This window comes from Gymnogyps californianus, chromosome 15 (genome assembly GCF_018139145.2).
Source record: "Gymnogyps californianus isolate 813 chromosome 15, ASM1813914v2, whole genome shotgun sequence".
Classification (NCBI taxonomy): domain Eukaryota; kingdom Metazoa; phylum Chordata; class Aves; order Accipitriformes; family Cathartidae; genus Gymnogyps; species Gymnogyps californianus.
In genome coordinates this window covers 8,726,632-8,742,736 of record NC_059485.1, presented here as the reverse complement: position 1 = coordinate 8,742,736, position 16,105 = coordinate 8,726,632, and the positions used below count along the sequence as shown (strand labels likewise).

General features: G+C 42.0%; 1 protein-coding gene across 1 annotated transcript; it reads left to right on the top strand.

Moving 5' to 3' along the window:
* Positions 1-1,420: 1,420 nt before the first annotated feature.
* On the top strand, positions 1,421-15,166 carry DAGLB (diacylglycerol lipase beta). Its single transcript, XM_050906152.1, has 15 exons — positions 1,421-1,523; positions 2,213-2,364; positions 4,496-4,670; positions 5,320-5,581; positions 6,718-6,843; positions 7,833-7,960; positions 8,982-9,108; positions 9,477-9,560; positions 10,017-10,094; positions 10,500-10,580; positions 10,676-10,803; positions 11,284-11,352; positions 11,451-11,523; positions 12,544-12,797; positions 14,333-15,166. Exons 1-15 carry the CDS (start codon positions 1,429-1,431, stop codon positions 14,523-14,525), a joined length of 2,025 nt encoding a protein of 674 aa, XP_050762109.1. The 5' UTR covers positions 1,421-1,428; the 3' UTR covers positions 14,526-15,166.
* The last annotated feature ends 939 nt before the right edge of the window (positions 15,167-16,105 follow it).

Sequence of the window (16,105 nt, the reverse complement as noted above, 5' to 3'; positions counted from 1 at the left end):
ATCCTGAATTAAAGTTTTCTGTTAGCCTGAGACCGGATGAAAAGTTGTAGTAAGGACGAGTTGCTTAATGTCAGTTTGCTTTATTGAAATATGAACTATTTAAGGCTACGAGGGGCATTATCACTGAATGAAGCAATGGTGACGTAGTTCTGCTTGTTTTGTGGGAGCTCCATCTCCAGCCTAGTGCGGATGAGGGTTTGGTGCTTGTATGTTTTTTTTCTTCAAGAAATCATTTATCTTCTCTAACTTGGTTTACCATCATTACCCCCCTAGTTAGAGATGGTTATCATTCCTAACCCCAAATGTGAATAGTGCTTTTGATCTGCAGAGTGTGTATGCTAAGATGCTGCAGTCTCTAGTATCTCAGATACTACACTGAGTATCCCATTGCTGTTCAGAGTTGCTCGAAACCAAGGTCTGTCCCTGTAATGAAATAAAAGAGCCTGATGCTAGTTGTAGCCATAGAGCTACATGAGATCTGTGCTTGTTAGTATGGGAGAGAACTCTTCAGGATCTAGGTAGGTTATTTGCATCCATGTTGTTAGCTTTGTCCTTTAATTCAGTTGCACAGTGTCCCTCTTAGATATGTTGTCCCAGTACGTGCTCAGAACTGTGCAGAAGAGCACAGGGGCCTGGGGGAGAAGGTAGCAGGGCTGCTGTAACAAACGCCAGCAGCTGTGGCTTGCTGCGAGCAGCCATGACGCCTCCCAGCTCGAGGACACCCGTCAATTGCCGCAGCTGTGCAGCGTTTTTGCTGGTTTTCTGGTGCCTGCCTGCGACCCGTGGCGGTCGAGATGCCATCCTTCGGGTGTGCCAGCGCCGGGACGGATGGGGTGCTGGGATATGCACGTACTTGGCACAGGGTTTATTCCTTACCCCCAACCCCTCCTGTGCTCATCTCCCTTCCTTTACGCCGCCTTCTTACGCAGCTGCGCAGCTGCAGCGGCCGTTTAACGGGCGGTGTGCCCGCGTCCTGCTCGCCGTCCACCGCCAGGCCCCCCCCCCCCCCCCTTCCCGGGCGCTCTGCGCATGCGCATGCGCCTGCACCTGCAGCCTGGGCGGGGCAAGGCGGGCTTCCCGCGTCCTGTGGTCGCCGCGCACGCGCTTGGGTGAGAAGCCCCGCCTCAGCCAGCCGTCTGCGCGCGGGGCGGCGGGAAGGCCGGGGACATCCAGGGCGCGTGCGCGGCTTGGCCCAATCGGGGGGCGGGAGCCTGACCGCAGGGCAATTTGGGCCGCTGCGTGGTGCGTCAGGACGTCGCGTTCCTGTGACGTAGCGCCTGCCCCCGGGTGGGCGGTGAGGCCTGCGGGGGCGGGCGGGCCTTGGGGGCAGCGGGACGGCGGCGCCGGCCGCGGGCGAGGGGCCGGGCGGGGCCGGCGCAGGTGCTCGGGCGCCCGTGACGGAGCGGCGGCGGCGGCGCGGCCCGCAGGATGCCGGGGCTGGTGGTGTTCGGCAGGCGCTGGGCCATCGGCAGCGACGACTTCGTCCTCCCGGGGGCCTTTGAGCTCTTCGTCAGGCTGGTGTGGTAAGGCGGCGCGCGGGGCCGTTACTTCCGCGCCCGCGGGGACGGGGCAGCCCGGCCGTCGGGCAGGCGCTCGCCGCCTCGCCTCGGGGGCCGCTTCCCGGCGCGGCTGCCGCTCGCCGCCGGCTCCTCCCGCTGGCGGGCGGAATTCACGGTCCGCCTGCGGCTGACTGGCTTTCTCGGCGGCGGCGCTCCCTCGGCCGTGAGCTGTAGCGTTCTCCCCTTCACCTGAGGCGTTGCATCGCTGGGGAGGAAAGCGGCGGTTTTGTGATAGAGCCCCTCGACTTACGTGATCAGATAGTGTAATATAATTACTGCGCTGTCTTCTGTACGCACGGAACCGTGATCACCTGGTTGTATTTAATCGCTGACTAGTGCTAATGTGGTTTCGTTACTTCAAGAATTAATATGATGATTCCTTTGTTTAGATCAGCCTAGGTTCTTTGGGATCTATGGAAATGAGTAGCACCATAAAGGAAGTCTGTTGCTCGGTCTGCGAACGACTTTGTTGTAATTACTGCTGAGTATTCGTATAGTCATTTCATTCTGACAAATTCCTTATATAACAACTCCCTTTCTGTTAATCTTTGTGGAATGCTTTCATTAAGACGAAGACTATTTATCAAGTGATCACTTTGCAGTATGTACTTTTCCCTTCCAACTATAACTTTTATTATCTTACTTTCCTGTAGGTGGATTGGAATTCTTGCTCTTTACACAGTTCATAAGGGGCAGTTTAACTGTCCTGGGGGAGGATTACTGCACAGCTACTTGCTCATCCTCCTCGTTCTCCTGGCTGCTATAATATGTGCATTGTCTGCTCTTGTATACATCAGTATGCAAGGTAAATAGTTAATAATAATGTTTTATATTTATCTAGTAGGATTGTGACACATATATGGTTTTTTTTAATCTGGAGTTGACATTAAAAATGAAAAAAAATTCAAGTGCTTTAAATGGTAGTCAGACTTGAGAAACTGTCTTTCAGCATTAATATATTTGCTTTAATAATATTAGCTCTGTTAGTCAGGAATCTAAAATAATAAATGGACATAATAGCTTAGTGCAGCTAATGGTGACATGTTCATTGCCATCAGAGCATCTTGAAAACTTCCTGTGCGTTCACCATTAATGTATGATCTTGAATGGAACACTGCTCAGCCTCTCTGACAGGAATTTAGGGGAATTTATCCAAAATCAGTTTCTCATCTGAAGTATCGTGTTAGCTTGGCCTTGCATAGGCAGATTTAGTCATGTCTTGTGAAAGTTCATTAGCTGCAGTGGGGTGCTTGGGAAAAAACACACATAGGAAAGGGATCCATATAAATGTCATAGTGAAACTAATGCAATAAGTGCTGTTAAGTAGAACAGGGCTTACAGCTTGAAGCGAATGGCTAAACAGAAGTAAAGACCCCAGTGCAACTTCTAGTCATTTGTAGAAATGGTTCATTTTGGGTTAAAAAATGCTAGGAAAGTTTTTTTCCTGGTGAGGTACCTCATTATCAAAGTAATGCTAGGAAGATTAATTCGAAATATGTGTGTGGTCTCTGGAGTAATAGATGAGACTGCACAATTTCTACTATATTGATTGTCACAACACACTGTAAATAAAAGAGTATTTAAATTCTTTAAGTGGAAAGAAACATAAAGAGTGCATGAAGAGAAAGTATGACAGAGCAGAGATGTGGATGATAATCCTGGCCTTGAATCTAACCACTGGTTTTCCTACAGTTTCCAGAGGAGGCAAAGGAAGATTAGCCAAGTTATGCTGTTTATATTTATATCAAAGTTGAGGAGTGAGAGATGCAACTGTAAATAGGAGGGAGAAAAGAGCCTTGTTCGGTATAAAAGTACAGCTACAAGGCCATTATAACTAAGAAATGGAAGAATTCTGAGGCTGAATTTCCAAGAAAATTAGTGGTGAGATGTCTTGGACTGTGGTTATAATGCGTGGGTTTGGGAGCAATGGTTCTTGCACCACCCCTTGCACTGTACTGACCTGGGCATTAGTGATGCCGGTCGTGAACCTGACTGGAGAGCTCATACACTGGGTTGTGGTGCTGGGAAAGGAAAGAAGTTGTTTTCAGGAAACACAGTTCCATCTGATTGTGTCTGTGTAAGCAACCGTGCTGCTGCAGTACAGGCTACAACCCGGGAATGGGAATAAGCTACCACGGGATCAAGGGCTTTTTAAACAGCTTTGTCACTGGATATGAACCACAGCTTTACAATTGGAAAATAGTTTCCAAAGTTGTTTTTGTTCTGCAGTGTTTTAAGCCTTTACAAATTATCCTGCCTACACAGGAGCATGCACCCCCCACCGCCTCATTACCCTGCGATCAACAAACTGGTTTAAGGAGCTGAGCTGGCCAAAAATTACTCCCTTTTTTATTGCCTAAGAGTGCTAAAAGGAAGAGCTTATTAGTAAGCTAACAATACAGAAAATAGTCTAAGTAGTATTTGTCGTGGTAATGGTCCTACTTTTGTTCTCCTAAATAGAAAAATTAATGAATTTATTATTTAGTGACTCAGTAAACAGAACTTCATTGTAGCCCAGCAGAGTAGCATCTAAAAATGAAACATTCAGCCAACTAAAAGCTAAATAGAGTAATAATAAAAGCAGGCACCAAAAGTCATAAGGAACTGTAGGTGAGCCAGCACTCTAGTATGCTGCTTTGGCTTATGCTGAGCACAGCCCTGCTGCCTCAAGTTCACTGCAGAACTGTCTCTGGCTAGAAAGTGGTTTTGGGTATTAGTAGAGTAGATTGTAAGAATCATGGTTATAAACCCATTGTTGTTTTTCTTTTCTCAGCTTCAGTGATAGCTTTCCATTGGTACGAAAATACTTTATAGTTTCAATTAAGCTTCTTACTTTCTGTAAAGCTCAGAAAGTTCATATATCCAGGTAGGATTTTATGTACTTAAGATACATTCATAAACAGTTCTTTTTTTTTAAATTCTCCCTGGAATTTTAGGAACAATTTCTAATCCAGGCCCAAGAAAATCACTTCCCAAGCTACTTTATACTCGCCTACTTCTCTATTTGCCTGAATTCATCTGGGCTGTTGTAGGAGCTGTATGGGTGTCAGACAGCAGTGTGCACTGCGAGAAGACTGTGATAAATGTCGTCATTGGGACAGTTATTGCAAGGTAAAGGTGCCTGCCCCCAAATCTAAGCTTGGTGGTGTACGTGAAATGGAAAATACTGCTTACATCTTTTTTGTATGTGTTTATTGAGGGCTTTTCCAGCAGTTGGAGACCTTGATATTTCTTATAAATTATTGTGGTTTCTCATAGAAGGGTTTTCATTGTGAAAGGAGAATAATTTTTAAATCTAGACAGCTAGAATGAGTTGGTATCCTTCCCTAAACAAGCTTGAGCTACTTGCCTTGAGAGAGCACGTGCTAGAGTGAAGGAAAGGAGGTGAAGATCAGAAAGGGTAAGAGGGATAGATGGGAATGTAGAAAACTGGATAAATGTGAAGAGGGTAGTAACTAGATCACTTAACTGGTAGTGAAAAATGGAGCGTTCACACCTCTGGGTTGCGATTTCCAAAGCACGGAGCTGTGATTTTGAGTTTGGTGCCTTATGTGAAATGAGCTGACAGCCTTGTTCTTGTGCCTAGTGGATTGAAAGCCCAATAACAAAACATGTGCTCTTAAGACAGTAATAGATGGTGTTCATACAGTATTTCATACCTGTTTTCTGTCTGTCAAGATCTATAGTTGTGTTTTCTTGCATGCTTGTCAGAAGTATCTGGTTTCACAGTCTTTTTATCCCACTTCCTTCTGTTTTGCAGCTGGGTTATCATCATCTTTACCATCATTGGAGTTGTAATCGTCTTTGATCCACTTGGGGGGAAAAAGACGTTTTACCTCACCGATAGCGTACATCGGAACCTGGAAAGCAGTCAGTCAGGGCAGTTGCTATATAATGTGAAGAACACTGCCACCAGAGTCTGGGAAAAAAGAATCAGGTTACTGTGTTGTTGCATTGTGCAAGATGATGACCATCGAGTGGCTTTTACAAGTATCGCAGAGCTTTTCCGCACCTACTTTTCAGTAAGATGGAAAGCTTTTTTTATGTTCTGTTTTGTGACTAACTCTGAATTTGCATATGTTGCAACGCACATGTACCTTTGTTCAGCCAGAGGTCCCTGCTACACTGTGCCTTGAAATCAGGTTTCGAATATGCCAATTTCAAAATTAAAGGTGCTTCTCATACAAGGTATAAAACACTGATTTTTTTCTTCCCTTTAACAAAGGTTTCTCTCCCTTCACAAGAGTGAAGGGCTGTGAGAAAACAGTATTCTTTCTCCTTAGGTATCTAGTCAGGAGAACAAGAGTGAGTTTCTTTTCCTCAATATGTGAAGATCTAGGCATTTTTCCTACTGACGATGAGTAAGGAGTCATACCCATAGCAAAGAATTGGACTACTTTCTGACTATTAAAAAAATGAGCCCCACAGTATGTTAAGGCAGTCTTCCCATTCTGAGCCACTTCTGAGCACGTACCGGACTAGAGTGTGCACATGCAGGAAGCTGCTTTTTGGAAACAGCGTCTGCCAAATCGCAGTCTGCATAGTGTTGATTTAGCTCAAATTTATGTCACCTACTGCTTGGGCAGTCATAGTTCAATGTTGACTTTCAAATCTGTTCATGATTTCAAGACTAGTAGTTCTTGTTTATTAAGCAGTACTTGGGCATGCTGATCTATAGCTACAGCCTACTCGGTGGTTTATAGGGTAAAAGGTGTAAGTCCTATGGAGAGGTGACTGCCCCAGATAGTTGAATAAAAACCCTTCAGCCTTCCCCTGTGTAAAATCCTTCTTAGTTGTTCTCGGTATAGAGGACTTTTCACATAGAGCTTTTCACATAGTGGTATAGAACAGTGATCAATAATGTCTGGATCGTTATTTGCTATATGGCTGGGCGGGTCCTCTGTCAGGTATTTTGTTAAGTGATGAAATTCATGTGTAGAATTGTCATCGGTCTTATTGAAGAAAACATTCAGTATGTACAGCAAGGGGTGGGAGGTTAGGTGCTGCTGTGACCTGTTTCTCCAATGCGCATTGTCTCCGAGTGAAATGTGTTTATATAAACTGAAAAAATATAATTCCATGTGCATTTTCTTGTGAGATGGTTTTGCCATGTTGAGGTATGGGATGGTTTTAAGTGCTCTTTCATTTCTTTGTCCAGGACACTGATCTGGTGCCAAGTGACATAGCAGCTGGTTTGACTCTGCTCCATCAAGAGCAAGATAAAATGGAAAGTTGCCCAAAAGAGCCTGAAGAAGTCCTGTGTCATTCTCCGTCATCTCTTGTGGTAAGATAAGGTTGTTGCAGCCTGTGGTGCCATTACTCTAGGAGATGGTGCCAGATCAAATTGATATGCAGTTCTTTGTGCAAGGGTTTTTTATTCTTGTTTTTTTAACAAAATTAAACACTACTATAAAAGTTCACAACAATTTAAATTATTAATAAATGCAGTGAAACATCTTGATGAGTTTGCAGTCAAAACATTTGTCTGCTTTTGCATAAGTAGAACTTATATATGAATGGGGAATTAAGTGCAAAAAGGAACCATTTAGGACATTTGATCATTGTTGAAGAGCTGGGAGAGAAAGGGAACAGAGAGAAAATTAATATTTAGTACTATTTGCATAGAACTGAAAAGCTGCTCTTTTAGTATTGTGGTCTGTTTAAACTATGTCTGCTGCAAATATCCAGACAAGATAAGAAGCAAAAAAAGCATCTTCTAAATGCTTGCAGATGATGGGTTACAGTTTGCTAATTGATTTTTGCTAGTCTTCTATGATAAAATCCCTTTGTAAATTGTTTTACCTTCTTTTGGTCTGTGTTTCATAGAAGTATATAATTCTACTTCAACCAATGCATTTCTATCAACTTCCTTTTGAATCCAGCCAATATGGTGGGGTCATGCTTTAAAAGGCTTTACCAGAGAGATCTGCTACAGACTCTTTAGCCATTCCTTTGACATCCTTAAGTAACGTATTTGGAGTGAATGTTGTTTTCAGTATTGAGCTTATCAGTGTGTAAGTATTGGAAGAAACTGATTTAATGAGAGCTTTTCAAGATTCTTAAGCTGTGTCACTATGTAAATAAAGACAGACTTTTTCCTGGAATATGAGTGGCTATTTTTAGTTCCTCTTAGAGCTTGAGGTTTTCCTTTTGGATAGTGCGTATTTCATCATGCCTTGATTTCCAGCAGTCTGTGTTCAGGTTTTATGCTGGGGCTCCTAACGCACCTTTCTTCCTCTCTCTCCTTCCTTTTCTTTCCCTGTGTCCTTTCAGACAGATGATTTGGATATCGAACTGGAGAATGCTGCTCACTACATGCTGTTTGCTGCAGCTGCTTATGGCTGGCCCTACTACATATACACCAACCCATTTACTGCACTCTGTAAGCTCAATGGTGACTGGTAGGTTTGATCAAGAGCTCAAAAACACATAGCTTCCTTTTATTTAACTAGCGTTAGCAGAAATAAAATAGTTTCAATAGCAGTATTTTTGTTGCATTAAATTATATCACTCTTGGGAGTACATGAGCTTGACTGGTAGAGTTAGCTTTCACAAATTCAAACATCAAAGTAGAAACAAAATTCCAACATCTTTCCACCCTCAGAAACAAATTAGCTTTTGTTTCTTAAGAAAAGTTTGTGATTGAGATAAATAAAATTCATTTAGCAAAATGACAAAGGAAGAATTGGAATTAAACCAAACATGTTTTAAAATGAGGCTTTTTAGAGCTGCCTTTTGGGCACATATGTATGTATAGAAATAAAGTGTATCAACGGTTTTCCCTGTCTTAAAGGCATTAGCAAAAGTTACCTGTCCCTCCAGCCTCCATTTTATTCCCTTTTCTCCCTTTACTCAAAAAAATGTTTACAGTCTGTACTGAAGTGTGCATAATGCTGTGTAGGATTACTGTGTATTTAAGTGACCACTGACATTTGTGACTGTAACCATGATTTTCTTAACTGATAACGTGAAATTACTTAACCTACTGAAATAGAAATGATTTTGGGGAAAAAAAGATCACATAGTACAATGGATAAAACATGAGATAAGCCTGCTGTACAGAATTTGTTTTGAATTTCCTTCTTGCTTGTTTGTATTTTCTGTCATTGGCCTGTAGTCTTAAGAATTCTTGTCTTATTGCATTGTTTGCTCTGCTGATAGTCCTGTAGCAATGGTGTATTTGCCAGTCCTTGAACTGAAAATGTATGGCATGCTGCTCAGGCAAAACCAAGTTTGTGGGCAGAGGTAACATCTTGTATCAGACTACTGGTACTACTGGAAAAAAAAAGGAAAAGGGAAAAAAAAAAAAAAGGACCATTTGATGCCTGGCAGAAATCTTCTGCAAATGTAACTGAGTTTGATTCCTTGAAAGGAAACCTAAAAAATTTGAACATGAAAGTTTTTCTCTTCTGTGTTTGTTAGTTGCGGAAATAGACCAACAGATTCTGATATAACTGGCAGTGATCGTCATAACTTTCACTTTGGATCCATCCTAAAAATAACAGGACTGCAGTACAGAGACTTCATTCATATCAGTTTTCATAACAAGGTAAACAATCTGGACAGGCATTCAGCAAAAAAACGTTAGTGATTAATTCAGTGAAAGCAAGGGGTGAAGTTTCTACCTTGCCTTCAGCATTTATAACATGCAAGATGCAAAGCCAAATGAAAACAGGCCCTGAAACACTCAGTTCTGATTTTTTTTTTCTAATCTAAAGGAAGAGCCAGAAAACCATTGACGTAAATCTGTCTCAGTATTGCAATAAAGGCACTTACAATAACTTGATAAGAAAATAATTCAGCTTCTTTCCATAATACAATAAAGAGAGCTCAAAAAGAGAGCTTTCAGAAGGTGAGAACAAATGCTTACTCTTATAAAAAGTTAGTGTCTTTACTGATTACATTTTTCCCCTCCAGATCTATGAGATTCCATTTTTTGTTGCTTTGGATCACAAAAAAGAAGCTATTGTGGTTGCAGTGAGAGGAACCTTGTCTTTTGAGGTATCATCCATCTGATATATATAATTAGCTTTATAGAAATGGGTGAACTCCTAGTAGCTAGAGGAAATGGTGTTACTCTGGCACACGTGAAAACAGCTCACTCACAGGTATGAGTCTTCCAGGCTTAAGTTGTAAGCCCTCCTGTCCTTGGATGGGTAATGTTCCCTGTGCCACTGGAGGAGGGTGTGGAGGGTGGGCAGTGGTAATTCCTTTCCACTGTGAGTGGAGGTGCATTCATAATGTCTGTGTTTACAGCTTGGAAATAGTTGCTGAAATCAGACTTGTGATTGCTGTATATATTTGCTTGGGTGGTGGTTTATGGTGGGTTGTGTTTTGTTGCTTATGAACTTGGAAGTCAGCTTGATGATGTCCCTATGACAATGTTGAGGAGCAGAGCGCGACCCACGAGCCGTGAAGCCCTGCAGAGAGGTCTGACAAAAGCTCTCTCGTTTACAGGACATTCTCACTGATCTGTCAGCAGATTGTGAAGACTTGACGCTGGAGGATGTTCTAGAGAATGGCTTTGTGCATAAGGTGTGTGCAGTCTGTAGCTGTTTATAAATCATCTCAGCAGTAAGAAAACTATAAACACCCGGGATCCTTTAGTTAAACAGAAGAGTATTCTCCTTGTGAGATGGATTGCGCAAATTATTTCAGTGACTTGGTTGTTGCATCAAATACTGCCTCTGGAACTGCAAGGTAGAATTTGTAATCCTCTTGTCAGACTTTATGTCCTTATTAAATATTCCAAAAACTTTTTAACCATTATGTACAAGACCGCTTGGTTATAACTAGACCTGTGTCAGGAGTATGTTAAAAGAGAAGACCAGCTTTGCAAAAAGAGAGTTGTTCTGTGATTATGTTGTATTTAAAGTATACATGTATCACACTTCAGATTAGATATACCCTTCTCTTCTAACTTTAAATGCTGTCTTTTAGGGAATAACTCAAGCTGCAAATTACATCTATCGAAAGCTAATAAATGATGGAATTTTAAACCAGGCTTTCACAATTGCTCCAGTAAGTTACCTTCCAAATAATTTGGTTTGCCAGAAAAATTACACAGAGCTTTTTCTGTGTCCGTCTATGTTTCAGTCTTCTCTTTCTGTCTATAGGAATATAAGCTTGTGATAGTTGGTCACAGTTTGGGTGGTGGAACAGCTTCTATACTGGCGATCATGCTCAGGAACTCTTTCCCAACGTTAAGATGTTATGCCTTTTCTCCTCCAGGAGGACTGTTAAGGTAAGAGACTTCTGTTATTTGGTTCTATGTCTAAGATGTAAACATCCTCAAGGTAGCTGACAAATACATTAGATGATGACTCTGGGCTTGACTGTGTTAGGAGTTTGTTTATACGTTCTCCACTAGAATTAGATTTGCTCCATCTTGAGTTACGGTCGAGTTCTTGGGGAGTATTACAGAATGAAATATATCTAGTGAATTCTGTCAGATAGTATAATTAGAGTTTAAAATAAATGTTTTGGAAATAAAATGCCTACCTGACTAGTCTAGCTTGGCCTGTTTGACATTTACACATACCGTTACAATGAGCATTGAAGTTACTCTGTCATCTGTAGCAAGTAGGTCTGAAAGCCTACTGAAGAACTGACTGCAAATGCTGCTGCCCCGTATTTGTGTTTTTATTGAATGATAATGATCATCATAAAACTGAAGTTTGCATATCTCTTTAGTGTATCTAAAGTGCGTCTTTTTTTTTTTAAGCAAATCGCTTGCAGATTATACTAAGCACTTCATTGTTTCAGTCATTGTTGGAAAGGACCTTGTTGCAAGGTGAGATGGAAATATTTTTATGTTGTTCTTTCAGGGATGCGTTAGATTGCAGAGAATAGGAGGCTTTTCTTTACTTTGTTCTATGTGTGTTTAAACAGGTTAAGTATGCCAAACATGGAGGATTTAAAGAGGAGAATAGTGAGAATTGTGGCAAACTGCAACAGACCCAAGGTAACTAAATGCAGTTCCTGGTTAAAAGTCAGTGGAATTGTTAGCTGGGTTAAGCCCCAGCTTTAATGAAGTGACAATTGGTGTGTGTATTTTTGGTCTTAATGATAAGAGTTACAGTTGTGTTTTGGAACAAAAGTGTTTGTTTTTAATTCAGCGACATTTGTGTTAGTCCCTTATCCTATAAAGCTGTCTTGTTGGAAATTAAGATTCAACAAGACCTGGGAAGATACTGTGCACAACATCCAAGACCTGAAATTATCCGTTTGCTAGTTTTGCTGATAAAGGAAATGATTAAAAAATGAAAGGGGGGGAGGGGAACCTAAACCAGCTAAAACTATGAAAAATCAATAAGATTACTTACTTTAATAACCATTTAGTATCAGTAAGTAAACAAATTAGTGGTTTTACTTAAATTTTACCTTCAGAATTCATTTGGAAAGCAAGTATTTCTCTGTTGTGGTGTTAATTGTTTACCTCTTCTTTTTACTGTTAGTGAGAAACACAGTTTTGAAAGTGCTGGAACAGTGTGGTGTCAGGCAAGATGATACTGGAGGTATAGAGGAGTGGCTTAAAGATTCAAAACTGCCATTTCTGAACATCTAAAGTTAAATCTGCTGTACCCACAAGATTTCCAGGTAGTCTCAGGATGAGGAGTCATGTAGAGGGTCTGGGTGACGTCGTAAATACAGAATAAGATAATGGACAGTTAGAAGTTACAGGTGCAAGAAAATGTAAATCTGCAGAGCAGAATCCACACAGAATAATTCAACTGGTAAAGATTGTAATGTTTTCTGTTATGTTACTAGTGGCTTGGGTTAGATATCAGTGAAATAGATATTACTGTGGGGAAAATTTGGTAAGGAGCTTTTATCAAAGAAAAAGTTTGGGGAGCATGTGCATACAGTCATTTTTAATCTTCTAATTATAGTTTCAGATGATACGTGTGCAAGCACACAACTAGAATAAGTTATTTGAAGAGATGCCAAACCTCAATTTGACTGTTTTTCTTTCTGAATTCAGTACCAGATTTTGCTGCGTGGGTGTTGGTACGAAGTATTTGGAGGAGATCCAGATAACTTCCCAACTGAGCTGGATGGTAGAAACCAAGATGCCCTCACCCAGCCACTTCTAGCTGAGGAGAGTTTAATGGTTCATCGGTCGCCTTCATACAATGCCCTTGAGGATGAACCGCACTTAAATTCACCACCTCAGTATCCTCATCTGTATCTTCCTGGAAAGATTATCCATGTTGTAGAAGAATCCAGCTCTAGGAGGTAAGTAGAATAATGAATACCACTGTCCTGTTTTCCTAAAATCTACTTAAAGCTGCTTCTCATTTTCACAGTATGTGTTTCCAGCTCTGCATCTCATCTGCACCTCTAATACCCGTCTTTGGTTATTACGCACTAGCCAGCCTTTCAGTTTTTATTCTGTGCCTCCCTGCTTCTTTCTGTTTCACTTCGAGCCCTGGAAACTGTTCCTCTTTATGCCTGCGTGCCTTATTCTGCCCATATATTGCATGTGCTCAAAGGATGATTTTGAACAGTGAGACTGTTAAGGTCAGCTTTGGCATGCTGCGGTTCCTGCCTGAGACTGCAGCTCTTGCAGTCTTCTGACCTGGTAGTCGTGAAGTGATAACAAAATACCTAGTTATTATTGAGTAGTCACGTGAATATTGGGGATGCGAAAGAGGCAAAATACTGCCCACGATACTGGCCCGGCCAGACTGGAGAGGTCCAGTGGCCGCAGTAACCAGCGTGCCCATGCAGCCTCTACTTTCCTGTCCTTTGCTGCTTTTTTGTGGACGCAGGAAGGTGAGACAAAGACAACAGAAAGCAGAAACTGCTGGAAGGGTGAGGATTGTGGTTTTGTTGGGGCAGGGTTGTGTTCAGGCTGGGGTTTTTGTTCGTGTTCTGTTGATGATGGTTTTTTTAGACAAAACAACCTGAAACAGCCCACAGGCTAGACCGTACTTGATATCCTCCCTTGTTTCATTCTAAAACAGAAATAAGAGCATCTGTAACTTGCACAAGACCATTTTACAGAAGAAAAAAAAAAATCTGTAACTTACAGAAGAGGGAAGAAAAGGGCTGGAGAAGAAATCCACTTTTTTCTCCCCCATTCAGTAGATTAGTATTTTATTTAAGCTTCGCATCTTTAATATTTAACAACTTTAATGCTGGTTTTCCAAGTTGGATACTTTAACACCTGTGACCTGGCAGGTTTTCTCAATGGCTGCTGTTCTACTTTATTGAGTTCATTTCTTTACCTTCATTTACTCCACAGCACAGCAGTTAATAGTTTTTTTTCTTAATTGGACTAGCACACAAGAGCCCCCGTCATGTACTGTTGTGTAAAATAAAATCCTAACTACATCATATGTGCAGCATTAAATCTAGTGTCTAGTTTCCTACTGGTACCACTGTGACTTACTCCCCAAATTTGACATTAACGGTGCGAATGTGCAGTGCTTAACCCCTCACCCTGCTTTGCTCAGACTGTGTCCCGTGTTCCTTTGAGCAGGATTATTTGGTAGCTTCTGTCACTGTTAAGGCGCAGTATAATTTGGCGTAGTTCTGCCTTCAGGGACATTGGATGGCAGCGCTTCCAGATGTTTGCTGAAGGTCAGAACTGTAGCTCTTTGGGAGCCCCCCTTCCCGCTGTGAGAAGGTTCTAATGCCTCCCTGAGCAAGGTCCGAAGTCTCCAGGGTGTCTGCTCCAGGCTTGGCATCGAGCACCAGCTCTGACAGTCTGAGCCATTGTATTTGTGGTGGGGTTTTGTTTTGGTTTGTTTTTTTTTTTTTTTTAGGTTGTGCTCTTCAGATATTAAATATACAGCAAGATGGTCGAATGAAACAGTCTTCAGCAGCATTTTAATAAGTCCCAAGATGATAACAGACCACATGCCAGATGTTGTGCTCAAAGCTCTGAACAGTTTGTCTCAGGAACAAGGATCATGTATTTCTTGTCAAACACGAGAATGTAACACCAACGTAGTATAACCACAGCTCGAAGACAAGGTGTGGGGGTTTTTTATTGCAGGTTTCAAGTATTCAGGACACATTCCACTTTCATACCTCAGTGGATTGCAGTACTTTTCTCACATTGCATAAAATGAACAAGGGTCTTAATGCCCTTGCCTCTGCAGCGACCTGGAGTAACAGTATGCAGGTTAAAGCACAGATTCTGCATTTATGCTGAAGGTGAACTTTTACAAAAAAGAACAGTATGACAAGGTCTAGCTACGCCTGTGTATGCTGGTGCACGAGAGCTGAGACCTCAACTGAATACTTGACCAGAGCATGCGTGTGAGGACAGCTTGGCCTATGTGTGAGAGCAGAGCCCTGTCAGACCTTTAAAAAAAAGAAAAAAAAAAATCCAGTTCTGCTTCAAAGTCACTTCAGGCCATTGTCTTAGAGCCCTGACTTACCTTTGCGCAGCCTGGAGGGCGTTGTACGAAAGGAGCGCTATGAAAGCAATACTGCGGTGCGCGAGAGGCTGCACCAGCTCAGCAGCTGGAGGTGGGTAAGTGAACAAGTCTGTGGCAGGCGGGAGTGCGCAGGCAGGCTGCCCACGCTGGTTTTTAATCGGGCAGTTCTGATTGATTGCACTATTTTTCTTACAGATTGTGGTAGTATCCTGGGGCGGGGGGGCAGGGGAGTGTTGTGGTTAAATGCTGCTTGGATATACATGTGCAATATTCTTTAATCTACCTGTCTTTTTTATTTGTTGATCCACATGACTACTTTTATTGATTTTAAACTAAACTAATACTATAACTACTTAATGAGAAGAAAAAAACTAAATACATCATCTTAGTCTCTAGCTCTGACTACTGTGAGCACTGATCTAATTCTGCCAAAAATGTATAACCAGTTGTACTGATTTTAAAAAGTGGATTCCTTGTTTCTAGTGTGCAACTATTTTAACTTTTTTTTTTAAGGCTCAGCAGCATTTCTTATTAAAATTGATAGAAATAGTGAAAGTGATATGATGTGGTTGAGAGTAACTGTGTGGATGTTCTTGCTGTGATATTCTTAGTATGGATACAAAATAAAATGCACTCTAAAAACCTGTCTTACCACGTTCAGGCATGCTGGGTGTGACTAAACTTACTTGCTTATAGCTGTTCAAAGGGCGAGATGCTGTGCAGCAAGGTAAGTCAACACCAACAGTGAAGGCCCACCTAGCACATGCTTCCTCCTTGGGGAGGCGGCAGCGGTGCTGCTGTCAGTGTGCTGCAGCATCAGCTGTGGAGTGCTGTGGAGGCAGCCTAGCCCCTGGGGAGAGGGCAGCCACTTGTGTGCTACAGCTCTGGAGAGAGGAGCTAACAAGCATATATAAAGCATGGCTATAAACTTAAAAGGCTAGAATGTGAGGCATTTAAACACAAACTATACTGCACCAGAGCCATCATTTTACAAACCATTGAAGTCAGTAACAGTTTTAGAGGAAAATACGTAAGCACTTGTGTCTTTATACAACAGAGTGAAACAGGTATTTTTTTTCCCTGGTTGTGAGCAGCTTTAAAACATGGCAGCAGGAGCTCGTAACTACTCGCATGATAATGCAAGGCCTCTGA